Genomic DNA, 27,967 nt, shown 5'->3' on the forward strand with positions numbered 1-27,967 from the left:
AAAGGTCAAAGCTATAAATAGCTGTTTGGGAATACTTTTGCTTGTGGTCTTCATACATTAATTTTTCTTTCATGCCAGTAAGCCTTGCTTTCTCAATTAAATTGCATGAGGATACATAGGCTTTTTTCCACTTCCTCAACCACCTCCAGCCCAACCCAAGTACCTGAGTTCTCTCTCCAAATAAAAGCTTGATTTTGGTACTGTGACCAACAAGCAAATTAGTGTATCTGTCAGCTGCTTTACAGGACTTGTCTGTATGTGCCATGGTCCTCTGTGGTTGCCTATAAAAAAAAAAATGAGTGCTTGCAGTTCAGGACTGCTCTGCCTTAAATTGCCTCCCAGGTGCTTCAGAATTGAGGTGGGCATGGGGGGTGGTCTTGGTGGAGTAAGGTAGTCTGGTGTTAATTTCGGGGCAAAGGGGTGCAGTGTTAGAGTGCGAATGTCAAAGCCAGTTCCCAGAGTCAGGCTTACCCCAGGGGTCTACATCAATAAGAAGGGATGTTACTGGGTCGGACCTGGAGTCTGCTTACCCTATTCTCCTCCTTGGAGAAGGTGAGAACAAGGCAAGCATGTAACAATGCTGCTTCAGACCATGGTGTTTCTCTGCATAATTTCAAAAGCAAGACTGTGGCTCTTTCTTGGTGCTCCCCTTCTGGATGACAATCTATTACAAACTACTGAAATGGTGACTTAAAAATTCTATCTGATTAGCTTTAGCTTTTATTTTGAATAAATAAATTGTGTTAAAGTTACAGGCACACCAGTAGTATAACTCAGAACAGTTTTTCAGACCTTTACGATGATGTTGGCCACGTGCCATTAGTGATGTTGCCCCTCACAGACTTAAAACTAGACAGGAGGGGCTTGCAGGCCTAAGCAGTAGGCTGTGTGGGAGTAGCAGGGTAGAGGAGGCATTTGGATGTCTGGCTCAGCGTGAAGCCTGTACTTTGCAGTTTCCTGTCTCCGTGGAAGCTGCAACAGAAAATGATGGCAGAGTAGTTGGAATCGTTTTTGCAGGGAAAACCTATTAGCTGGACCGTCCTGAATGACTGACCCTTTCTTTTCCCTTAGGCTAGTGGGGTCACAAAAGAGCCTAAGAGATCTTTATGACACTCAAGCTTCTATATAGTTTTTTTCAGTCCTCTTTCTTGAAAATGCAAAGGAGTTAAGTTAGGATTGTGCTTTTTTTAACCCTTCCCATATAAGATGGCAGTATTTTACCTCTCTTTGCAAATAGGGTTTTGAATCTCACAGCAACAGTAGTCTTTAATCCCTCATTGCTGATAGTGACAGCTGTGTTATCATGTGAAATGTAGCTTGTCTTCCGCAAGTAAATGGTCTGCTTTCATTACTTGGGTATGTGAAACTTTTTTCTTTAGTGACTTTTAACTGCCACATAAATCGTAGGTCCTGATTCTGAGGAGCACTCTGTAAGACTAGACTCTTGTCAGAAAATGGATTTTTTTTGCAGTTTGAAAGTGGTTGGTTTTGTTCTGTGAATGAATGGGCAATGTGGTTAAATCATATTGCTTTGCATGTACCATGCATAATAGAATAGGAGACTGTTACCTTTATGCACGTGCTTATCTTAGAAAATTCTGAATTAACTGCAACAACTTGGACACCTGTATAGGCTTCTCAAGACCTCTGGCAAACATGCCTTATGTGTTTCAATGAGCTGCTTTTTAGCCTGCTTGGGTTAGTTGATTTTTAAAAAAAAAATTACAATACTTTTATTTAAATCAGAGGTGCAACCTCATTGTTTATTTTTATGGTAATTTTTTGCTTTGAGATACCTTTTCAGGCTATTTGAACTCTTTAGTAAGAGGTGACTCAAATGCATAAGGGCATGGAAAAGCTTGCTTGTGAAAAGGCTGAGCTATTTTACCTTTGGAAGTGAATGAGCAGGCATAACAGTAAGGTATGAATGGTCTGGAAACAGCTAGAGCTTCAGTCCTGCCTGTCCTTGTGATGGAAGAATTGGGGAGGAAGGGGGGCGGCGCAGGGATGAATGAGGCCAAAAGTTAGGAAATCTGTAGCAATTAAAAGGTTATTCTTTCCATGTATCATGCAATTAGACTGTGAAGCTCATCTACTACAGGAAGTTGTTGAGACTGAGAATTAAACAAGATTAAAAAAGGAATTGGACAGATGATAATGAGTAAAGATTTTTCTAAATATCTGTATAAATTAATACCATTTTAAAAATTGATTGTTAGGATTAATCCCAAAATCCAAAGCTTAAGTCTGATTAGCAACCAGAAGGAAACTTGACGTGTTCTTGCACATTCTTCTGGCTCATGAGGTACTGTCAGAGATGTGATGTTAGGTAGGGTTGATTTAGTACCTGATTTCCTGGCTTTTCCTATACATGCTTATGAAGGAGGCTAGGAAGATTCATGGCTACTTAAAAGTACAATATTTAATTTGCTTGAGTCCTGGGTAACCTACAAAAATAGTTCTAAGGAGTAGGGGTTCCAACATTAGGATTTAATGCAGTGCCTGTCCAAATTGTGTGGATGTTTGAGAACTACAAATTCAATGCTACACTTACTCCTTTCTGTCCCGGCTTTTTTAACATCTTAAGTTTTTCAGTCCAGTCAGCATACATGTGTGGAACTGTAGCTTCGTTTTCATTTTAAAATTATGTTGCCCTTTATTTACTTTGCTACCAAAAAAAACCCAACCAAACAAAAAAACCACCCTGTCTTGAGTCTCCAGACTCCTCTGTAATAAGGTGCCTTAATTCAGAAACTTCATGCTCAGTTTGCAACGTATTAACAAGAAAATTTCCACCTTTCCAGGATGAGCCCACCAAATTTTGTCCTTAAGAGCTTCATCCTCCGTAAATGGGCAGTCTTTTGCGCATATTGTGAAACAGCTATACAAAGATTAAACTATCTGTGCTCAGATGCTATGTGGCTATATTACACTCGTAATAGGTCATATTATGATTTGGCTTTTGTTTTATTATTTATGAGGTGAGTTTAGGTGTAAACTGCTGCTTTATAAGTGTGTTTAAATTTTGCTAAGGGTGTTCTACTTGAGAGCTACAATAGTAGAATAAGCTTTAATGCTTATGGGAATAAAAAAGTTACTAGATCCTTTCAAAGGTGAATAAAAAAAAAATTATTTGACCCCAAATATGATGAAAAAGTCTTGTATAATTTACACTTTACAGGAAGTTCCCACTGTAGTTTGAGTGTTTGACACCTGGAATTTCAAAGTTGGCATTTAAGATGGGTTGTGAAGGAGACCAAAAATTCAGGAAAATACTAGCTGTTTCAGCTTTTTCTGGTTAGAGAGGATATTGGCCCTCGTTCCACGCCATTTTCTGTAACAGATTTCTGATAGTATACTCTTGGAGGCGGCAGGATGGGATGGGACATAGTAGTCCTCTCCTGCCTTTTAAAAATCATGGCTCTGTGTTTCTAGGGCAGTGGGACTTCTGACTCTCTAAGTGGTGGGCATGAGGAATGGAAATATGCTGATTCGCTCTGGGCTCTGCCTGGCCCAGGGGAAGCCTTAGGACTGAAGCAATTAGATGCAATCCAGCAGAAATCCTGCTTTGATTGTAGCAACAGAGCAGTTAACCCATAGTTTACTCAAACCTTTGAGGTGTGCTTCCCAGTCGTAGCCTAGGCACCTGTGACAAGCAGCTTACCCTTGTTGGGTGTTTGTAAGCAGGTGTTCGAAGTACTGGAAAGCTCAGAGAGTGTCACAAGAAGAAATACCGGTTTTCTTTCCATTTTTAAGAGATGACGCAATCCATTTGTTTTCCCTCACGCATGCATTTGGGCAAGACAAGGTGAATGAGCAGTGGCATCAGTCAGCTTCAGTAGTAGCTTGCAGAGGGGTATTGGAAAAGCTATTTGACTCTTTTTTTTTTCTTTTTTTTTAAATGTGGTTTTAGGTTTACAGTGGTCATAAACAAAAGGTGCCTGACAGTCTGTGCAGATCTGATGTTTGAATTGTTCAGCGAAGATGGGGTTTGTTGAAGGCTGTTGTATTGTCAAGACCCACTCTGTCTTTGATGCAAATATTTTACTGTAATTCTCTATAGCATTACTTGTATCCTCCCTGATATCTTTAGTGGATAAGGAAACTTCACACAAAGTAGTGTTCTTTGTTTCACAGGCTTGATTTATTCACAGAGTAAGCACAAGAGGGTCCTGTGAGGAAGATTGTATATAGAATTTTCATACAGTGCTTCCAGAAGGAGTTTGGGTTAAAGTCATAGACAGCTTTTGGTCCATTTATAAATGGATCTAAGAAGTTAATTTTCCTTGGACATACTCTTCTAACATAATTTCCAAATAGGACTCAGAAGTCTGAAAAACAAATACAACATATAGAATCATATCTTTCCTTCCACAGCTCCATGATGTCATTATTGCTTGGTGTGTTACTGTTGTGGGGGAGCAGAACATCCTTATTTCTTGAGAATTTTTGTAGGATTTAGCTTTAAAGGCTTTAGAGACAGCAGTTTGTCTCTGCAGAGGTGACTAGAAAGTTCTCATTGCCTCAGCAAATCCAGGCAGACTTTTACTGCAGAGCAAAAAGCTAATCTTGATCAGAGAACAAGGTCTTCTCTTACAGATTTAAGCCCCAGCTCTAAAGCGTGAAATAATTGTTAGAGTTTCTCAACAAAATGCTTAAGACTATTATTATTATGACATAAGCAAACGTATTTTTCATTTATGTCATTCACTCAAAGTGCTGGCACCACTTTCATCTGAAACTAAAAATTCCTGGCAGCAAAATGCAATGGCAAGTTCAGACCAAGCAGTCTTGCATGGTAAGCAGGGCTAAAACTCAACTCTTCTTTCATGCTCTCAATTGCTAAAAATATTTTTTTTTTTTTAATAATCCCACCATCACACAGTAACTTCTGTGAATGCTTACAGCGGTGGAGGGTTTCCAATTTCTGTGTGTACGGACCTGGCTCTGCTAGCTGCGGTCGGTTGTAGCTCAGCTCTGCAAGGCCCTTCTCTATCGTGGTAAAGACACACAGTGCTAGCTGAGTCTACTCTTGAGGAGTGATGTGTCCAGATGGGAATGCCTCATTAGCCTAGACTTGGCATGCTTATTTTTCAGGTCTTCTCAATATTTATGATACTACAGATGATGTTAAAATAAAGTTGAAGGGTTGTGTTTTATGTATGGTAAGAAATAGAACTGCTTTTGGGTGACTGAAGGGTGACCACTGCACTTCATGGGGTAACTGTGGAAGTGAAGGTGGTACTTGCCAAGAGGAGAGTATGTGCTGTGCAGTGGCCTAGCTGTTGCTTTATGGATGCAGTTAGTAAAGGAGCTACATTGTTTTTCAAATAAGTGTCCTAAAAGAAACAACCACTAGGAAAAGCTGGTTATCTAAATCCTGAAGGTGTGTGTCTGCGCTTTGTTGAATTGACTTAGTTCATAGCCTTGAGGCTGACTGCTGAAGTAAAATTTACTTCGTTTGTCAGAAAACTCTCTTTAGGTCCCCTGGGTGTTCTGGTTTATTTCCATACCAAAGGAAATACAGACTAAGCGATCAAGGCGCATGTTCTCATAAGTTGTCCTCTGAGAGTATTTTACTGTTGGAAGACCCTTCGTGGCCACATGTGAAGAAATGAAGAATGGTGAGAGCTAGATATTGTAATGATTCCAAGTATCTGCAGGAAATACTCAATTGCACTGTTATCACAAGTATGAATAGGCAATTTTTAGGAAGTCTTGGTCAAGTTTTGGGGTTCCTTAAGGTTTCAACAGCTATGTTTATATTGGTTAAATATTTGACCTACAGTGATTACCTCTATTGTAAATTTTAGAAATCTGAAGCAGAGGACTTAATATTGCGGCATGGTGATGGTGTGGTCAGTACTGTACAACAGTCAAAAAAACAACAAAAAAGGCAATGCTCCAGGGGATTTGTGCTCTAAAAATAGAGATGATACAGTTCACATACATAATGGATGATCAGAAGATGAATTTGCTGCTAAGCAATGTAGTTAGAATACTGATGCCTTTAATAGCATTTTTCATCTAGTGTTTAAAAAACAGTGGGCTTGGTATGAAGCATTCTACTTCTATGTTCTGTCAGTGGCTTAAAAGGTAGTTTGTAAAGCACTTACCTCAGACAAGGTTTGAGGAATATATTTTCTGATAATTAAGCCAGTCATTGCACTTCTTATTTATTGGATTATTTTTTCCTTCTGGAGTTCTTTGGAATTGTGCCATGTTGGTGTTTCTCATAATCCTGGTTCTGTACCTCTAACACAGAGAACAAAAATGCTTTTTAAGTGGCATAAATAATTTTAAATTTTATTTTTGGTGTGTACGCATACTGCTTGGAAAAAATAGATGCTTGCAGTCTTAATGTTTTCCTTCTTGTCATTCAGATTTTAATTACAGGCCTGTTAGGTACCTGAGGAGTTTTACACAGACAACAACAGCGACCAGTCTGGTCTGAACCAAAGTAGATAACACACCAGTAGCAAATAAGAGAGCCTTGAGTATGTGATTTTGAGTTCCCTCCGTCCACTTGCTCTCCTAGCAGCCCATGTGAGATGCAGTTGTAGGACATAATGAAGTAACACAGATGTTCCAGGTCACCGGCAGCCTATTTCAATACCTGTTTATAGCGTAGAACCTTTTTTAATAACATTTACTTGATCATTTCCAAGAACAGCTGAGAATTTTTGCAGTAGGCATAAGTGGTCTGATGCTGTCAAATTGAAAAGGGGTACATGAAGATACTCGGCTCTGAGATACTTTATTACTCTTCCGGCTGTAAAACTAAATTAGTAAGAAGAGAGTTCAACCTGCTACAGCTTATTGCAGGGATATTTTCTGTTTCATTTTATTGTCCGTTGAGGATTTGATTTCTCATTATGATAATACAGTTAATTAGTTGCAATGTCTCCCTAACACCAAGCCACAGTCACTGTTTTGCTTTTATGAATGTTAAACTGGTGCAGTGTAGCAGTGGAGGAAAAAAAAAATCCCCAGAGGATGCATATGCCCTTTATTTAAATTGTATGCACCTGTATTTGACAGACATTGATGTTAAGTAAGCTTTGAGATGACTGATAATCGTGTTTGCATGCCGTAAAAACTTAATTCTCTTGAGCCAAGAGTTGAATGTTGTGGCTGGAGGTTTGTCACTGATGGGCTTCCTTTGTTTCATGATGGCGTGTTTCATCCTATAGGTTTGCTAAAGGATGCTGAGGCTGGATTGTGTCTCTGTCTGCATTGCTGGGGTTCAGGCGCAGAGCAACACAGGTCTTGTGTTTCAGCAAAGGCAGCTGTTTATCTTTGATCCCAAGGATTCTGATCAGTAAAACTTCAAGTGGTTTTAATAAATGAACGAGTGCCTATGCATCAATTTTGCCATGGCAACTGTTCATAGCCCATGATGAATATGACAGTTTAAAGTAGCTAAACTGAGTGAAAGACAAGGATATGCAATCTTGTATCTAAGTTGGGGTAAAGCCTACAGACTGGCAAGTAAAATGAGCTGTTTGAAAGTGATATGGTGAGGAGTCTTAAATCAGATGCAGGCCTCCTTTCTTTTCTCCCTCTTCGCCTGTAACAGCCTTCTTCCTTCTGACTAGCCTTAGGGCAGCAGCGTGGTTTTGAGTTAGCGTAAACTTCTTGTCGTACTGCACCTGATATACTGAGAGTTAATAATCTAGGTAGTTTCAAATTTACTTGTTTGTGTGTTGGTACTCTTTAAAAAAAATTATCGAGGTATATGCATTGTTTCAGTGTAGATTAAGAAAAATATCTACTGCTTCCTTTAGTGCAACATTCTTTCTCCAGCCACTCTTTTCCCTGGTGTATCTTGCAGGTGTTCCGCAAGGATCTCATTAGTGCCATGAAGCTACCAGATTCTCACCATGTCAACCCTGATGAATATTATATCTTTGCGGACACATGGAAACAAGAATGGGAGAAAGGGGTGCAAGTTCCAGCCAGTCCAGAAACTATTCCACAGCCTTCTCTCAGGTAATGGTGATCAGATGCAGATTGCGTGCACAAAATGTCAACTTAGAGAAGATGGTCTCTCAAAAATAGGTTGTCTAAATTCAGTCAGCTTTTCTGTGTTGTTTATATTTAAATATTTCCAGTGCAGCAGCCTTCAGGCATGTTCTTAAACCAAACAAGTACCAATTTGGAAAACATTTCTGTGGCACTTCAGTCCAGACCTGGTTCTGTCTGTCCGCTGTTATAGTACCTACATTGTGAGGTTTAAAAAGGGGATCTTTTTTCCTGAGTCACATGGTGCCATGGATTAAAACCTGTTGTCTCATTTGAGTATAGTGAGTTTAATAAATTAAAAATAAACCCAAATCTTATACATGTTACTTGAAAGGCTTCCCTATAAAGCATGATGACATAGAGCAGTAGGCACGCAATAGTTACTGATAACCTGATAAAGTTACTCACTTGTTTGCATAATTCAATTTTGGTTATTGTTGCCAGAGCTTTAACCCTTCCTGTCTTCTCTCACCACAAATAGCTGCTTAACATTATAGAAGTTCAGGGATCTCGGTTTCAGGAGATAGATAAATAACCTTTTGTTCTCTCACACTGTGCTTAGGCTATGAAAACATAACACTGTAGTCCTGCAACCCTTCCTGGTAGAAACAGAGTGTGTTTCAACATAGAAATGTTATTGCCAGTGTGGTCTTCAAGCCGAAGATAAATGAATTGTCCCGTGAAAGCACTGATGCCAGCATAATTTAATTTCCACTGGGGCTATTGTCAGTACCAAGTTATTACAAATAAATATATTGCATCTCATACCAGCAGTATTACATTAGAGAAAAAAATTGCTATAGATTTGGCTGGACCAGAGAAAAGCAAAGCTCACAAGAGAACGAGAGTTAAAAATGAGCAAAGTGAAGGGGGAGGAAGAATGGCAGAAGAACATTGTTTGTGCTAACATTGACAACCCACATTGTCCAGTAAGAATTATGTGGGGTACTGCTTGACTGCTGCCTTCTCCTTCTTTACTCCTCTTGCCTTATTTCCCACATCTTTTCTTTTCTCCTTGTCCTGTGGAGGGTTAGCTCCAGAAACCATGCAGAGCTGCTCACACGTGGCACCATTCCATTCAGTATCTCCCTAGCTTCCTTTCACACGCAGGGCTTCTTGCATTGAATTCAGAGAAAGATTGACTTTATCTAGCTAAGGTTAATCTTTCCATTCCCGTAGGCTGGTTTACTAATCAAATGCTGAGGTTTATCTCTTAAAATAATTGAAAGATTGAAAACACCAGTATTTTTCTCCCTTGATTCCTGGATGATTTTTAGCTGTTTTTTCCCCCTTTACGTTTTTGCTTGGCATCAGAATGGTTCTTGCATAACAAAAATAATACATTTGTAACATGGATAAAGTGTAATTTACAAAATAAGGGTAGACTGTTTATCTCAAATGAAGAGCAAGCATTTCCCCACCCCCCTGCCCCCAGCAGAATAAATTAAGCTTTCATGAAAAAGCTGGTATTTTCAAGAAATCAGTTGGCAAGATTTCATTCTGTCGTTTAAGAAAAATATAGAACAAAGATTGTAGGAGGGTTTGTGCATAATACTTTCTGTGGGTTTCAAAAACACTTGCATCATCACACTAGTAGCATTTGTTAAATTGAAAATCATATGCACAGGCTTACATTTTAAAAAGGATTCCGTATACGTAGCAAACCTTAGCACATTTTCTGTGAAGAAATGACATTTACAGAATCCTGTCTCCGTAGCCTGGCTACACTTACTGCCTAGTTTAAAATCTGTGAAACACTAGGTTTCTTCACACTTAGAGCAAATATTTCATGTCTTTCAAGGATGGGTCTTAAAAAGCTGTAACTCTCTATTTCTTTTTTTACTTTCACTCTAGGGTTGTAGCAGAAAAGGTGAAAGAAGTACTGTATACACGACCCAGGAAATACATCCACTGTTCCAGCCAGGAGCCCACAGAACCAGGTTACATCAACATTTTGGAACTGGCAGAATCTGTGTGTCGTTATGACTTGGATGACATGGACATATTTTGGCTTCAGGAGCTAAACGAAGAGCTTACAGAAATGGGTAATTTCACAACACGTTCTAATTTTAAAAGCAGCAGTTAGTTTCTGCTGTTTGAGTTGTAGTCTGCTGTGCAAGATCTCTTAAAGATCGCTGAATGAGAATTGAATGGAAATACTAAGTAAAACAGGAGCTAAAAATGCTTAAAATAAAGACTTGCTCAATCTGTTAATGTTTTATGTTTTACCTGTTGTGCCTAAAAACTTCTTCACATCCAAAATCATGTGCAACTTCTGCAGATTGAGGCAGGAGATAAAAAGCCCACACCAGGTGGAATTATTTTTAGGACTTCAAAAGTTAAAAATTTTATGTAGGAAAAGCAGATGTTTCCGTTTCTTAAACTAGAACGTATTATTGCTACAAATTCAGAGTTCTGAGGAGCTTGCATGCTGGGTTCTTAACAGAGTAATTAAGTTTCACACATGCTAGCCCATTTAAAATCAGCTAAGTAAACTTTCTTTTTTCTATGCAAGTTGTGGGTATAGAGGGCTATAAGGGGGAGTGAGCTATGGAAAATAATATTGCAATTATCACTGGAATAACTGAGTTGTGGTGGAATAGCCTGTGTGTCTGGCATTCTTCCATGGATGATTGCAGGTCCTTTAGGAAGGACAGGTGGGCACAAAAGGGGGGATATTTGGCATCTCCTGGATTTGCTGTTCACAAATAAGGAAGAACCTACAGGGATGTGATAATCGATGGCGGCACTGGCTGTAGCAGCTATGAAATAGTGGTGACTGAGATCCTGAGGGGAGTGTGGAAAGGAAGTAGCCTTCTGGTCCTGGGCTTCAGAAAGCAGGTTTCTACTTAGGCAAGTAACTGGTTGGGGGGATCTGGGAGGCAGCTCTGAAGAGTGGTACTGCTGAAGAGAGCTAGTAGGACTTTAAGGACAGTCTCCTCCAAGCACAAGAAAGATCCATCTAGACATTCAGGAAAACAAGGAGATGTGTCACTGGCTTGGTGAAGGAGGGAACTCAAGACTGACATCCTTTGGCACTGGAGCTATGTAAGAGGTAGAAGCAAGGACAAGCTTCCCAGGCATACAGGGATGTTGGTAGCAAAACCAAAGCTTTTCTGGGGGGCCGATCTCCATCCATAGACATTTCCAAGATCTGACTTAGACATATCTCTTGAGCAACAACCTTGTCTGGATTCACTGGTGACTGCTTGGAGCCAGGGATTAGATTGGAGCCCGCTGAAGGTCCCTTCACACCTGGAATGATTCTGTAATTCTTTGAATTCAGGGAGTGAGAAAATATCCAGGCATCAGTGAGAACAGTTTAATAGCAGCAGACACTTTGTATCAGCAGTCATTTATCTTTTCCATCTGCCTGTTTATCGGTTGCAACAAGGAATCCAAATTAGTAGCCATATTCTTGTGCATAGTCCAGCAGTTAAAATGTTAGCCTCTGATATTCATGTTACACAAATATTCCAACCTTTGAAGGTCTGAGTAAATAGTGAGCTACGGGCAGCAGCATAATTTTTGACTGAGGATTTTGAGAGGATGCAGTTTGGAGATTTCTTGTAGCTGTGAACATTGTAGGGTTTCTTATGCAGTGTTATGTCCTGAAGCTGCAAGCTGAGGACCAGTCTCACAGCAAATCCTTTTTAAGTGGTTCTGCTTATGATAAGTTTGATTAGTGGTAAATGCATATAGCATATGTAGTGTTCAAGTGAACAGACAGTATGGATTGCCAACAGTATATTTATCCACTATTTTTAAAAAAAAAAAAACAAACAGCAAAACAATAAAAGCACTTATATCAATCGTGCTGATCACTCAAGTAGTGTACTGGATGGTACTGGGTGGTGGCAACTTTTGTACCTTTATAAGATCTAAAGTGTTCTTGTTAAACTTTATTTCCTAGGGAGTTAGTCTTCAGAAGAACATTGTGTATAATTTTGAAGGAACATTGTGTGTGATTTTTGGATGTCATTAGTGTTTCTTAAAGTAATGGAGGTGGAGGGAGCATTGTATGGTAGCAGCTAGTAGTTACAGAAACTGCTGTCTGTCTTTTATGCTGTAGTGTTTTCTTCAAGGTGCAGTCTTGTGTTTTATGTACAACTTAAACTTTTACTCCAGTAGTAGTTCTACTTGTACTTATAAGATAATGCTACAATTAGCCAGTGAGTGAAAAAGGTTTTATGTTTTTATTTTATTTTTTATTTTTAGCATGTGTGGTGGGAGAGAAGACACTGTGTCTACTGCTTCAGTTGCTAGAAGTTGTCCTTCTCTCTTCCTGCATCTTGGACTTGGTCAGAGGCACCTGACTGTCCTCTAATTCCCTTTCTCTCTTCTTTGTCACAGGATGCGGGCCCCTGGATGAAAACACAATGGAAAAGACGATTGAAGTGCTGGAACGGCACTGTCATGAGAACATGAATCACGCAATTGAGACTGAAGAAGGATTGGGTATTGAATATGATGAAGACGTCATCTGTGATGTGTGCCGGTCCCCTGACAGTGAAGATGGGAATGACATGGTGTTTTGTGACAAGTGTAATATCTGTGTCCATCAGGTTAGTGCCTGCAGAAATGTTGACACTGTCCTGTGGTCTTAGTTTACCTTGGCAAGTGTGGAATTTGAACTAGTATTAAATGTTAATTGGAGGGCTTTGTGATTTTCTAGGTAGGAAGGGTGATACAATACTGAGTTGAATTTTTGTACCCTGACAGTTACAGTTGTTTAGGTGGCCTAGCATGGTAAATACATGGACGTCTACAGCCTAATAGGAACGTGAAGTGTGTTCTTGGGACTTCCAAGTACTTCCTCTGTGACTGTAAACAACTTTTCCCGTTATTAGACCTGCTTTTGAAGATAAACAGGGCAGGAAATGCTGGCTTGTCCTCTTATGTGAAGAATCTAAAGATCGTTTGTTTCAGAGCTGGGTTTTTTCCTCCTTGACTGACTAGTTAATTGGCCAGACATGGGCTGTCCAAATGTAGCCATCTGAAACCACATGTAGGCACTTTAACAAACTGTTCTTTTTTTAGAAGGCATAGACACCTGCAATAACCGTGCTCTCAGTCTGAATGTTGCTCACGTTTATAGCGTTTCAGATGTAGCCAAGGCTTTACACTAACTGAGCTCAGCGTAGTCAGGCAGAGGTATCCTTATAATCAAAAAAGGGATATGAATCCTGTGGTTTCTGTGCATCCTGTTCTGGAAGGGGGTTTTGCTATAAATTGAAAAGATACTAAGAAGGTTTTTTTAAAAAATGTATTTTTGTACCAACTGCAAGTAATACTCAGAAAACGTATCTGGCTGAAAAAGGACCTGTCATCTCCCTGCTCACAGTAGGCTGGCTTCCAGCTCGGCCGCTTTCCTGATCTGATTCACCGCGTGAAGCAGCCACGTGAGCCTGAGTGCCAGTAACAAGGCCAGTGACAGGAATACAGCCGGCAGCTGGGCTGCCTGCTTTAGACCCTGTTTGTGCCTGTTCAAAGGTGATGATGAATTTGCAGTTGGAGGCTCCTGGTTGCCTGCTGACAGCTGAGCTTGAGCTGATGGCCTGCTGCCTCCTTGCTCTTGATCCTTCCCCATGGCGGACCTGCCTCAAACAAACTGGGGAGCTTGTCTGGGCTAGAGCTAATCCTAACAACAACAGCAAAAAATCATTCTGTTTTTAATCTGGATCGGCCCTGGTTCACCACGTAGCCTCAGGTCTGTTTGTCATCACACAGTTTGGAGGTGGTGGGGAGGAGGGGTGTGAGAGATTTCCTCCTTCATGGTGCCCTCTCGTGCTAGCTCAAACACATTGTGAAATTACTGGTTTAGTAGTATAGACCTCCTCCACTTGTTAGTTGGATTAAATTAGAAAACAATTTCAGTCCATTTCCAACCACCTAAATGTGCTCTTAGGTGTAATGCCTTTTCTGCATTAGTAATAGAAAGAATGCTGGTGGGAATGTGCCACATAAGAGGAAAAAAAAAATCGTTTGTAAAATTTAGATTACAGCTCCCCCTGTTGGGGTTTTAGAACAGTCGTCACATTAAAATAGCGTTTAGGTTAGTCAGTCTTGGCGTTTCCATAATGCAGGATGTAATTCAGGAAAGTCCCTGTCTCTACAGCCCTGACATAAATGTGCATGCAATGTTTTATGATATTGCTTCATAATAAATACTGAGATCTTATAATCAGAAGGCTGGGAAGGCAAGCGTGGAAATTTTATGCTAGATTTGAATCTCAAAGACTGGTTACAGCTAATCATCCTGTTCTGTTGAGGCTTTCAGTGTTAGTGTTCTCAGAGACAGTGTTAGGGATGGTGGGAATGGTTAGGAATGGCTTTCCTCTGAAAGCCACCCTTTTGATAAAGGTTTTATTTGGAGCAGTTTAGTGGAATTAGACCTTGGTGGCAGCCAATGGTTTCAGATAGACTCAGCTTTAATATGTGTGTATCCATGTCCAGCAGGATGTATCTAGATACACATGTAGTTAGCCATTAAGAACTGCTAGGAATCGGAATCAAAAAGCAGAATAATTTTTTTTCTTTTTCCTTTTTGTTTTTAATTCTCAAACCTAGCAAAACTTAAGAAATTTCTCATTTTATGAGGGGTTAAGTGCAATCCTCAGGAAACAAGCATAAAACCCAGCATGTCATAATTTCAGTATATGCCATAATTTTTGTTGCAATATCATATAAATATTTAAAGTAACAAACAATTCACAGAACTGTAACCATAAAGGTAATTTAATGTTACAGGAAACGGTCTTCAGCCAAACAGCTCATATCCCTTCACATCTAAATAGAATTATGTTAGAGTGTAAAGTTATTAGTGGTAGGAAATTGTGATTTATTTTTTTTTTTAAAAAAAGGATTAGATGCAGAAGCTAATTTAAAGAAAAGTCTACCTTTTTTTGCTTCAGAAATCTAAAAGTCACTAAAAGGAAAGACGAAGGTTCTTAACACCAGTGGTGTTGTGCAGTCACAATGGGTTATGTTTTACACTACAAACAAATAATACCAGCACACGTTTTAAAAACAAACCAGCATAAAAAGACTTTGCTTTAGAGGCTGTTTATCTCTTTGATCATTTGACTGGTTTTAAGGTAAAAGAAATGAGAGAAGGATTAAATAAAGGCCAAACTGTGTCTTTAGTATTTGAAAGCTTTGGTCTGTATGAATATTAATGCTTGTGTGTGAAATCATATCAGTGCAATGATGTCAATACTGTTTTCCTCCTAGGCATGCTATGGAATCTTAAAAGTGCCCGAAGGAAGCTGGCTGTGTCGCACCTGCGTCCTGGGAATACATCCTCAGTGCCTCCTGTGTCCCAAAAGAGGAGGTGCCATGAAAGCTACCAGGATAGGGACCAAGTGGGCACATGTGAGCTGTGCTCTCTGGATCCCAGAGGTAAAACTTTTAATTTCTGCCTCTTTCTTTTGTATTGTAGACTCCTCTCTGTCCTCCTCCTCTGCCTTTTTATGTTCTAATGATTTAAGGTATCTGGCTTAATATACTGGACTTTATTCTGATGAGTCTGCACAATCTGTGAGGACTGGGAGAGAGTCCAGCTTACGTTCCATTAATTAATCACTTTGTCCCCTCAGCAGTCACTTCTTGGTGTCATTATGGTATCTGAGCGACCTGCTGGAAAGGGTTACTGATGTAAGCTAGTACGCACTGTACAACTGTAGCATCACTGTCTCTCTTATTTTCCGTTAGGTGTATAATTTGCATGCATACATGGACTCCTTTTCTTTTTTCTTTTTAAAAAAAAAAATATTATCTCTCCCCCCATTGCATTATTTGTGTAGGATGGACTCTAAGATTTGTAGTTAAGGGTTTTTTTTGAACTGAAATTTTTCTGAATGGTGGGGAGATGAGGCTTTTTATCTTCTATGTTACATTTTATAAGTAAAGGCTCTTTTGATATATCTGTGCATACATATATGGAGAGTTTAATAATGAAGTTTACCCTTCTTCCTCTATTTTGAATCGAGTTTAGCATCACATTGTAATTCTGTAAATCAGCATGCTCACTTGTGTGTAGGTGAGGTTCATGTTTAATTTAGTACTTTGAATATTCCTGTTTTCTTTCTGGTAAGATCCACAGATCCATTACAGTGGGTGGTTTAATGTGAGGTGGAAGCCAGATCTGTCAGCACCATGACATCAGGGGGATGGATGCCTTATTTTCTGAACCTTTCGCTCCCAAGCACAGCTAGGCCTCATGTTTGCAAAACTTTAAGGAAGATGTTAAGATTCTGGGTATTTTTTTTTTTTTTACATACAGCCAGATGCAATGTGTAATTCCTAGCTCTGTTTCAGGCATACATTTGCTTTTTAAGGGGTTATCTTTGCAGCTGCACTTTCCTTTCAGGCCTGCTTGTAGTTCCTGGCATCTCTTCCACCTTTAAGGAGAGAGGAGTTGAGGGGAAAAAACCCAAAATGTTTATTTTAATTTTTTTTTTTTTAATCTCCTGAGTTTTCCTCCTGTACTTATGAAGTGTCTTGGCTGGAAGGTCTCAGGGCTCTGAGCAGACTGGTTTTCCTAAGACATCCTTTCTGCATGTGGTTGCCTTGATGCTCTCTCCAGCAGAAGAGGAACCAGCAGGTTTGGGAAGCAGGTGACTGCAGGGCAGGGAGCACACGCTGCCTTGCCACCTGCCCACCTTCCTATGGATGAGGGAGAGAAGCTGCCGGGCGAGCACCCAGGTGGGAGAGGTTGAATCTAGCTGCTCCCACAGCCCATTCAGTGGCTCCAGGCCTCTCCAGGCCTCAGGCACCTCCTCCCCTCCACACCAATGCCAAGTGTGTCAGCCATAGTGAGGATGTGAGACCTGCCAGTAGGGGTGGGAAATGTCTCTTGGATCCATTCTCTGTCTTTGTCTCTCCTGCGTTTTCACCTGTAAAACAATTCAGTCACTGGAGAAGCCAGAGAAATCTTTGGGGAACTCTGCTAAAATGGCAGGTCAGTTCCTGTCTGGAAAGTCACTGTGGCCTTATGTGCTGCGGGGGACAAGAAAGATCCAGAGTTTGAAGACCTGGGGATAGATACTTCAGGGGAGAATGTATTCTTATAAACCTATTTTTCTTCTCCCCAAGATAGTAGCACACTGGAACTCCCCAAAAAGAAATAGAAGAATTATAATGTTACTGCCATTTCGTCTTATGGCCCTAATAAAATGGAGCAAGGCAGAATACAGCGAGGAATGGGCCATAAACATGTCTGCCTTGTGGTAAAAGGTTCAGAGAGGGACTTCATGAGTCACCAAGTATAGGCTAGCATTGTTGCAGGCAATTGCATCAGGTATTTTCCTTCATTAACTAATTCAGCACTGTCTTAAAATGTTTTTTCTTCCTTCCCTTCCTTGTGAGCTAATGCTGTCAGAAGGCTTTCTTGACCCTTGACTGATGGGATGTTTGAAGATTTTTACTTTCCAAAGTGTACTCATTGTTAGTTTATATCCTTTTATTCTTCTGCCTTTATTGTCTTTTAGTGTAAATGAGTAGTCTACTTCATGTTTTCTTAAAAGGCATTCTTTTAAAAAAATAAAACAAAGGAAACACTGAGACTGGAAAACTCATACTGAGTGTTTTGAAATTCAAGGTCCTTCTCTGCCTTAGATAATCCCTTACAGTTATGTCCTCCCTCAATGACTACAGTGTTAGCTGAAGCAGAAAGTTAGTTTGCTGTGCTACAACTGGAAGGGTATCAAATTTGAGTATCCTTAGCTGCTGTTGTGAGTCACCATGCTCCAGCCACGGGGCTGCTCTTCCCAGCCACTGATGCAGATCATTGTGCGTACATGTAGCCACTGGTGGCAGGTCAGTAAGGGAGCACAGGACAGCAGGGTGACAATTGAGATGGCAGCTCACGTGCGTTAACAGTTGCAGAGAAGAGGCTTCAACAGCCTGTTGTCTTCATTCTCTCCCACTCTTAAAACTTCTCCAGAGTAAGGCAGTCAAAATGTAAGCTGATACAAGGTGAAGAAATAACAGAGAAAACAGCTACATGTTATGGCAGATGGATCAGTTCTGCCTTGGTATGGGTGGTTTTGGGGAATTAAAAGGTTGGCCTCTCTGCTCTCTGGATCCCTCGTGAGCAACAGACTTTGCCTTGACTCCTGTCTTCGAATATCAGAAACATGCAGGCGGCATGAGGCCAGTATAAATAAATCGCACCTGACTCTGTAAGCGCCTCTTTGCGCTTTTACAAAGCGGGGTAATATAAATAGGCAGCGTTACAAGCTGAATGAACTGTGCTTCCAACATAAATGTTTCCTGACCTTATGAGTCCTCTCTGGGGAAGGAGCAGGGAGAGCATTAAAAGGGGCAGAGAGGGACAGGGAAAAGGTCTGTGTCAATTCCCAGCTCTTGCTTGGAAAAGAATATAAACAATCTGACAAGCTGATATAATTCCTTAATTCCCAAAGGAAGTCTTGTCTTTTAGTGTAGTGGTAAGTGGGACGAGAATTGTGGCCAATCTTTGTACAATATCGTTTCAGAAATACCTGTGTAACTTGTAACCAGCTCTGTTTTAAGCAAGATCAATTTAGGTTGATGAAAGGCTCTTTCATTTTTGGAGGAAAAAAGCTATATTTGATGATGTTTAAGAGTGCTGGACGTGATTTTGTGGAACCATTCAAGCGTTTCAGGGACAGCTTTGTCACTTTCCCACCACAGATTAAATTGTCATCTTTACCTGATGAGGGCATCACATATTGCCTGCCTGTTCTCCTTGTCTGGTAAAACCTGGACCCTCTCTGAAGCATCTCACTATCTTCCTAATGAAGACTTCTGGAAATCCATGCAGCAGGTTGACCTCAGTATTTTTCAGAAGATGTGGATTGTAGTTGGGGGACCAGAGGATGAAGTACTACAACAAATATAAATCTTATTACAGTCAATTTATGTCATTAATTCATGAACTGCTGATCAACTTTTTTAAATGTGGAAATGATGAACTAAGTAATCTCTTGCAAAGCTGTCTTTTCCACCTACTTAAATGATCCTTAGAGCAATGCAATGATAAAGAGAGAGTAGCAAAAATACTCAGTTCGAGTATAGCAGCTATAACTCTCTGACTTCATCAACTTAGCACTGCTTTCTTTGGGTAAGTCTACCTCACAGAGGAGGTCTGCTGAAACAAAGCCTTTCCTCCGCAGGGATTAAGCAGGTTTTAAAAATAATACATGCATCGAGTGATTGTTGATATACCCCAAAAAGGAAGCTAGGAAATTCAGCTTAGGCTACTGAGTCTTGTAAAGTCAGTGGTTTAATTATCACGTGTTAAACTAATTCATGCAACCTGGATTTCCCTAGGAGAGTCTTATTATGGAGGTAATCTTTGAAAACTAGTGTAGCATAACGCTCTTAAAGCTTTCTAGAAAAAAAAAAATTGCTGTTCAAATCTCGGCCTTAACTGATTTCTTAAGGCATTGTCTTTATTCTGGCCTCACAGTGCCACAGAGCATGACCAAGGAACCTCATTTATTTGAATTCTTAGATCTGACCCCTTTGAGAAGAGGTCCTTCTCCCACCACTGGAAATAAGGTCTGCTCTGTTGAGGTGAATTGTTCATAGGAAGTGTGGAGATATTCCTAGCTAGAATCAGCATTGTATTTCTACTTCAGGCAGGTAGCCCTCCAAAGCACACAACTGCTAAATTCAAAAAGTGCTGTGTAAGCATCAAAATACAAGCTTCTGGAGACTGGCATTCTTGGGACAGAACAGTTACCTCACTGAAATCTTCTGCCATGTGCCATTCTCTCACTGGCCCAGTTCTGCATTTTCATCATTCAGAGCTGGCCAACTTTTTGTTTCTGTCCTTGGATAAATCCTGTCTGTCAGGAGTGGCTCAGGGATGCCTACAGAGATGATTTATGTCTGGTTTGGTGTCCAAATTATGGAGGACAATCCTTATTTCCCAGTATGGACAACAGGCAGCTGAGAAATTTCTATCGCAACGGATATGTGGACGTTAGTATAACAAAGAATAGGAAAAGGTATCCTGTGCTTATCTGGTTTTTTTTCTTTCTTTTAGTATTAATATCCATAATCTGGTCTACCAGAGACAAATGGATCATCCAGACTAAGTATGTGAAAACTGGCACAAGAGAATATACCGTGCTTTGCAGTAAGAGAAGTTTGTTGTATTCTTTCTCAAATTATACTTGATACGATCTGTAGTTAGGAAAGTGGATTAGAATCACCTTTTGCATTGGGAACACTCAGTGGAGAGGCAGAGCTGGGAAGCAAGGCTTTCCCTGGCTGCTGACTGATAGGTCTGGTTCTGCCCCAAATTGTGAGCTGGCAGAAGTAGCTATTGTAGCAGATCTGTGGATCTTAAAGAAGGAACTTTTCAGGTAAGTATGAGTAAGTGTTCCTATTTTGTTCTGAGTAGCTTGTCTTTTGGTACTTTTTAAGTTAGACACGTTAAAGCAGCACAGAAAAAAAATAAAGTATAATTGAAAGGAAATAAACTTTAAGCATCACTTACTGCAGTCTCTCAACTGGTTCATAACGAGGCATGCTCTACATGCCTCAAATGTTTTAAAGAATTGCAGCTTTTAGCCACCAAGTTAAACTAGTAGTATTCCACAATATTGTTTTCATGTGGGATCTTTTAGGGTCCCTTGCTGAGAAGTATGAGCACGTGGAGATCTTGCAGTGAGATAAATGCGTGGTCATATTTCTTTTTCTAGTATTAATGGAGAATTTGTTTTTATTGCCTTGATAACTGCTTTCCATGCTGTTTTTTTGTTTATAGGTTAGTATTGCTTGCCCAGAAAGGATGGAGCCAATCACAAAGGTGTCTCACATTCCACCAAGTCGATGGGCTCTAGTATGTAGTTTATGCAAACTGAAAACTGGTGCTTGCATTCAGGTACGTACTTGTCCTGTGGTAACTCTTGAGTCTACATGAGAAGGGCAATTTCGGTTTTGCATTTTGTTCGTCCTGTGTTCTGAGATGCTTTACAATGCAGATGACTGTTGGATAGATGCCTACTTCTTCATAGCTGTTTGCTATCAAATTAGTTCACTAGCACAGAGATTTAGGAGCTAGTCTGAGTTGCCTTCTTTTGGATAAGGCTGAGAGATGTGTAAGGACTGCTACTATGTGGGTCAGAGATGGATAGAAAGGTCTTTCTGTTGAACACTGTTCACAAATGAGAAAATACTAAATTCGGTGACACCAACTTCAAAGAGATGAACAGATGTTTTCAAGAGTGCTTAGGAAATATGTTTTTGTAGGGATGGACTTTCATGTAATTAAGATAATTTTGTCCTTTTTTTCTGGTTTGTTGCTACTGTTAGTTATTGAGGCTTTTTATTTTATTTTGTCTGTAGTGCTCCGTGAAAAGCTGCATCACTGCCTTTCATGTCACCTGTGCCTTTGAGCATAGCTTAGAGATGAAGACTATCCTGGATGATGGGGATGAGGTCAAGTTCAAGTCATATTGTCTAAAGCACAGCAAGAACAAACAGAATTCGCTGCCTGATGTTGATGAGCACCCCAAGAGCATGTCAGACCAGAAGCAAACAGAGAGCGAGAAAACCAGTCTGCGAGCCCAGAAACTCCGAGAGCTGGAAGAAGAGTTTTACTCACTAGTTAAAGTGGAGGATGTTGCTGCAGAACTGGGCCTTCCTAAACTTGCTGTAGACTTCATCTACAATTACTGGAAACTCAAGCGAAAAAGTAACTTTAACAAACCATTGTTTCCTCCCAAGGAGGATGAAGAAAATGGCTTGGTGCAGCCAAAAGAAGATAGCATTCATACTCGCATGAGGATGTTCATGCATTTGAGGCAAGACCTAGAGAGGGTAAGAATTTAACTGGTAAAGTTTTGAAAAACTATTTGGAGGTGAGCAAGGTCTTTGTTTGTGGATGGAAGTGGGAATGGGGGAAGCACAGGGAGATGATTTAATAAATAATAATTGTATTAAAAAAAAGTAAGGCCTTCAACTCCAGTCTTTTGATATGCTGTATGGCCTGCTGCAGAAACTTTCAGGAACCGTCCCTTCTCAGTCCAGTGAGAGATGCAATGTGAAAGGAGTGCTTCCTGACTTGCTTAGAGGTTATTCCTTATGTATTTTAAGATGCATGTTTCTATGCACAATGGACATATTTGCTAACTGACTCTTTGATTTCAACTTCAATTGAGTAAATGTTTTTAAAAAATGAGTAAGTTTATTTGACCCAGCTGTAGTAATTGCTAGTGATACAGATTCAATAACATCAAATGTTGCTTTTATTAAACGAAAGTAAGTGCAAACAGCAAAGGAATGGGGCAGGCTTAACAAATTCTTATCTTCTACTTTCTGTCTTGGGCTGGAGGGACTCTTGATCTGTGATTAATAAGGTTTTTAGTATTGGTTATAATGGAATGGTAAATATTAGCCAATTCTGGGTTTGCAAAAATCAATTTGTATAGGTAAAGCAGTAAATATTCTTCGGTGAGCATGCATTAAGCTTTTGGAGAATCCTAAAAATAGATTAACGCAGAGCTTCTCACCCTCATCATTTGAAGGCAAGTAGGTGAAGTCCTAGATGGGTAACTTCCACGGTAACATTTTGGCTCCGTGCACACAGAAATGTAATGCTGGCCCGTACTCACACCACTTCCCGTGACATCTGATTCGGGAGTCTTGCTCACCTCTCTTCCTCGCCAGCATACTGGTGTCAGCTAGTCCCAGGTAGTGGGCAGGCTGAATCACTCGTCGCTGTCTTGACCTAGATGCTTTCACTGCATGTAGTAGCTGCCTTAGGTGCTATGGTTGGTTAGCAGTCTGAAAATAACCTCTGAGTCTACCACTGCTTGTGGCTTTACAGAGGAGGAAAAGGAAATTACCTTTTTATCCTTAGCTAGCTGGACTCTTGTCAGATTGCCAGCTAGCTGGTAGTTTGAAAAGATGGAGTCCTTCAGCAAAATTCAGAGCAGGAATTTATTAGGAAGGCATACAGAGTGCCTTTCTGGCAGCTGATGGGGGAGGAAGCCAGGCTTGTTACCACTCAGAGGCTGACCATTAGATTGGCCTGTTGGCTAGTGATCACCTGCAGTTTTCAAGTGCTTAGAGATAGGTAGTGAATGCAATAAAATAAAGAAGACATGCTAAATGTGATTTGGAGACATGGGAGAGGAGGGGAAGGAAAAGCAGAAGATAGAAATAGTGTTGTAAGAAAAAGGAAAACTATTGGAGAGAGAAGAACATGAAAATACAGGGAGATGAGTGTTGGAGCCAAGATTTGCACTTGTCAGTGTAACTGTTGTCTTGAATCTAGTCATAATCAATCTCAGCTCTCCTTTTGCAGGGCTACTTTGGATATGGATCCTTATTTTTAAAAAAAAAAAAAAAAAAAAAAGCCCCCCCCACACACAAAAAAAACCCAAAACAAAACAACAACAACAACAACAAAAAAAACCACAAAAAAACCCCTCCATAACATGCTTCAAATGGAGGGTTGGGATTTTGGGGTGTGTTTTTCTTTCAAGAGACCTTTTTGAGCTTTTTCTTTTTGTTTGTCAGGCGGTTGTTTTACATCAAATTTTGTTGAAATCGATGTACTTATTCTGAGTGGAGGTAATTCATAGTTTGAAATGGCTGTCTCAAAGTTTCTGAACTTCTTATGCCACAAGACTTTCTACTCAGTTATATCTTGGGATGAATATAAAAATGGGAATCTTGGAATTTCCTTTCTGGGGAGAGAGGTTCCAGTTCTGAACAGATGGAGTTGAGTGCTGGGGGAAGTATGTTTGGCAAGTATCTTTCAACCAGCCCCTACACTGTTTCTGTGTTCTGAAAGCTCTTTTGAGTGTTGATTGAGAACTTTCAGAGCCTCTTCCTGTTCTCATTACATTAGATGGAAATGTTTCTATTAACTCAAACAAGCAGTGAAAGTAGAATTATGTGGAACTGAAACAGAGAATCACAGGATGCTTTGGGCTGGAAGGGAGCTTTAAAGATCATCTAGTCCAACATCCCAGCCATGGACGGGAACATCTTTCACTAGATCAGGTTGCTCAAAGTCCTGTCCAACCTCACCTTGAACACTTCTAGGGACGGGGCATCTGCCACCTCTCTGGGCAACCTGTTCCAGTGTCTCACCATCGTCACTGTAAAAAGTGTCTTCCACATGCCCAGTCTAAACCTACCCGCATTCAGTTTAAAACAGTTGCCTCTTGTCCTGTCACTACAGGCCTGGTCTCTCTCTTGTCTGTCTTATAATCCCTTTCATATATTGAAAGGCTGCAATAAGGTCTCCCTGGAGCCTTCTATTCTCGAGGCTTGACAACCCCAACTCTCTCAGCCTTTCTTCAGAGGAGAGGTGTTCCAGCCCTCTGATCATTTTCATGGCCCTCCTCAGGACCCGCTCCAACAGGTCCATGTCTTTCTTGTGCTGGGGGCCCCAGAGCTGGATGCAGTACTTCAGGTGGGGTCTCACAAGCGTGGAGTAGAGGGGGAGAATCACCTCCCTTGACCTGCGGGCCACACTGCTTTTGATGCAGCCCAGAATATGATTGGATCTCTGGGCTGTGAGCGCACATTGCCGGCTCATGTCCAGTCTTTCGCCCACCAGTATCCCCAAGTCTTTCTCCGCAGGGCTGCTTTCAATCTATTCATCCCCCAGTCTGTATTGATCCTGGGGATTGCCCCGACCTAGGTGTAGGTCGGGGCAACCTTACGCTTGGCCTTGTTGAACCTCATGAGTCAATGCAATGGAGTCGGAAAAGAAACTGCTAAATGGATCAGCCAAAACGTGTACATTGCACAAGAAGCCAGAATGTTCTTTTAGACGTGTTCTGCGTGTTAGTTTTGGTCCAAACAGGCTGGCTTTCTTGGGTAGCTTTGTAAAAAGTATTACTTTATAATATTGCAATAATTTTAGGGGAAATAAACATAATTTAGCTGTTAAAAATCATTCTATGAGATGCTTTGCAGGGAAATTGTGGGAGAATCCCGTATTGCCTGCAGTAACATCCCCAGCATTATACACAGTGGAAGCAGGCTTACAGACAAGCAAGTCTTAGCAATTACTTACTTTTCTTTTGACTGGACTTTTGTGTTCACTCACTGTTCTTATAGATGAAAATATATTCTGCTGTCTTGCAGAATATATTCAAGGCATTCATTAGATTGGCAATTAAAAAAAAATTCCAGGATATATTTTTTTTTTTAATTCATAGTTACGTATGTTCAGTAATATCCACAAGAACTTTGCCAAGGGATTTAGCACATAATGTTGTTTTAATTCTGTTGTTGATGCACTTTTTTAAACTATGACAGGATTTATTTTCATACTGCCTATTAAGTCTCCTGTTATTCCTCTGCAGGTAAGAAATCTATGCTACATGGTAAGCAGGAGAGAGAAACTGAAGTTGTCTCACAGTAAAGTACATGAACAGGTCTTCAATTTGCAAGTCCAGCTCATTAATCAGGAAATAGCTGCAGGTAATCATATAAATGTAAAATTTTTACAAATTCTGTCTGTAATTTAAACTAAAAAAATGTGTTCTCTTTATGTTCCTGTTTAGCGTTTTTAACACTGTAAATCTGCCTTTAAAAACTTTCTTCAAGTACACAGTCAATGAAAGTAGCAACACACACAAAACTCTTTAATCTCTTAAAATATTTGCTTGGATATTTCTCTATTTTATGGCCATTTCTGGTATATGCCTATTACTTGTCAATCACTATGGCAACCAGATAGCAGAAACAAGCTGGTGGTGATCTCTCGGTTTTTGCTTCCTTGGGCTGCTGGTTTATGGTACTGTTTTCCCACAGCAAGCTCTGCAATACTGCTTGGTTCTCCAGCTGAGAAGTTTTTTTGCTTGCTGTCAGTAGTTGGTTCCTTCAGGACAAAGAGAAGAGTGACTGATGGGAATCACTGTTGTTCTCATGTTGCTTTGCATGCCTGATGAACAGTGCAAAGAGGCGTTTCTTAGCTTGCCATCTGCAGTTTCTCTCCTTCCTTCAAACAGAGTTTAAGTACTCTGGTTTTTAATAGTGAACAGTAACTGCTTAGGAATGCTGATGTACCAAAACCCACTCTGCCCTTCATTTTTATAGCAACTGTTTTGAAATAAGGAACACAACATTTGGAAAGAGTATACATTACAGTGCAATTACTTCTTTTTTTAATAGGGAAGGCAGCTATTTCTTCAACGTGAAATTAAGATCTCTCTGTTCTTTCAAGATACATATTATGTTTTTAATGACGAATTTAGAATGAAGTCTTTGTGCTTTTTTTCTCTACCCCTGAAACATGGATAGGATTCATTAGTACTGACAAGGTGGTTTTCTTAAACTGTTTTAGGTCAGACTAGTACTTTGTGGAAGCAGCAATACTCTAAAGCACTTTGGTTTTGTGTAAATGCATTTTATTAGAAACGTCTACTAAATTTATTTTATGTCTTTACCAATACAAGTGCATTTTTAATACTTGTTAGAATAGCTGGATAGCTACTTTGCAATGGTGCTATATGCATATAATATCATAAAGACTAATATACTGGGGTGAAAAAACTTTTATACTGTAGAGAATTTTATAATACAAAGCAGAGAGTTGAACTAAGTCCAAATCGAAACTCTTTTTTTTTTCTCCATCCAAAACTGAATATGAACCTTTTTTTATAGCTGCTTTGGAACTACTTCAGTCATATCTCAAAACTGGTTCAATTCACTGGCTTAAAGCCCTGTTAAAAGGCACATTGTTGTTTTTAATGGAAATGCTAAAATGCATACCTAAATTCTGAAACAGTGGATAATTTGGAACAGTTTTCATTATCCCAACTTCTACTTTAATGTCCTAAAGTAATTTCACATTAATTGTTTGCAAATGCTTCTTACTGTTGAATAACCTTCTAATGGACTATAAAACTTGTTACAGATAACAAAATGATTACCCTCTTTTAAAAAAAGCTTTTTTTTCTTCTGCCCCCTCTTTCTTCTGTAGGCCATACCCTGACAAATGCATTAGAGAACACGCTGTTCTACCCACCTCCCAGGATCACCCTGAAGTTAAAAATGCCCAAATCGGCACTAGGAGATTGCAAAAATAACTCGCTGAAGCCTGGCAACAGACCGCTTTCTCCTGACAACAACAGCACTGTTTACAGCAAACGGAGCATGCCGATGTCAAAGGAATCGTTTGAAATTAAAGCAAAATCTTACTCCAGGTATCAGCACGACAGCAGAAGTAACGGGTTGCTGGTAGGGATTGGTAAACCTCGGAGCGAGGCGAAGGATTCTGGCCCCACGCAGATGCCGGAGTTTTACCGGGGCCAGCCGTCCGGGAAGCCCTTAGCGCTCCAGGCTGCTTTGCACGGACAGTCTTCCATTGGGAATGGGCGGGTGCAGCAGGAGAACTCGAGGCTGGTGGCCAAGTCCAATGGTCTGATGGGCAGGGCTGGAGACGTGAGCCAGAGAGACAGCTCCAGCCAGACGCCCTACGAACAAGAGTCCGTGCTCACGGCTCACTTAGCCAGCCAGAGCGGTTTCAGAAAATCCACCATAGAACATTTTAGCCGGTCCTTTAAAGAGGCTACCAACAGTCTGGTGAGGACCACGGAAGATCTCCGGTGCTGTGAAAAGCCAACAAGAAGACTTGCAACGAAAGATCGCTTGTGGAGCAAGCAGACGCTTGAAGGTGCTCCTTACCAGGACAACGACGGGTACTGTCCTGACTTAGAGCTGAGTGACTCTGAAGCAGAAAGTGATGAAAACAAAGAGCAAGTGAGGTTAAGACGAAGTAGCTCAGAGAGAGAAAGCCCAAGTAAGGACTTTGGAAGAGATTGTCACAATAGAAACAAAAAGAATATGATTTCTCACAGTTCGGTACAAAGGTGATTAGAAGCCCCCACGGGGTAACTCAGCCTTTATGTATTGCAGAGTACAAGTGCAAAGCTCAGCATCAAAAGGTTCCAGAAAATAGTCCAGGACCTATGTT

At 40.4% G+C, this 27,967-nt stretch overlaps 1 protein-coding gene across 1 annotated transcript; it reads left to right on the forward strand.

The window, feature by feature from the left end:
* The first annotated feature begins 105 nt into the window (after positions 1-105).
* JADE3 (jade family PHD finger 3) lies at positions 106-27,967 on the forward strand. The gene is made up of 9 exons (XM_009808840.2): positions 106-159; positions 7,835-7,992; positions 9,880-10,070; positions 12,379-12,590; positions 15,259-15,426; positions 20,789-20,905; positions 21,370-21,843; positions 25,353-25,470; positions 26,975-27,967. Exons 1-9 carry the CDS (start codon positions 106-108, stop codon positions 27,865-27,867), a joined length of 2,385 nt encoding a protein of 794 aa, XP_009807142.2. The 3' UTR covers positions 27,868-27,967.

The sequence above is a fragment of the Gavia stellata genome, chromosome 1 (genome assembly GCF_030936135.1).
Source record: "Gavia stellata isolate bGavSte3 chromosome 1, bGavSte3.hap2, whole genome shotgun sequence".
NCBI classification, from domain to species: Eukaryota; Metazoa; Chordata; class Aves; order Gaviiformes; family Gaviidae; genus Gavia; species Gavia stellata.

Bases quoted from the DNA above. Each gene is read 5' to 3' on its own strand.
- JADE3 (XM_009808840.2), top strand. From the start codon at position 106: ATGAGGATACATAGGCTTTTTTCCACTTCCTCAACCACCTCCAGCCCA. The intron at 10,071-12,378 runs GTAATTTCACAA...TCTTTGTCACAG, and splicing joins CGAAGAGCTTACAGAAATGG to GATGCGGGCCCCTGGATGAA. The intron at 12,591-15,258 runs GTTAGTGCCTGC...TTTTCCTCCTAG, and splicing joins GTAATATCTGTGTCCATCAG to GCATGCTATGGAATCTTAAA.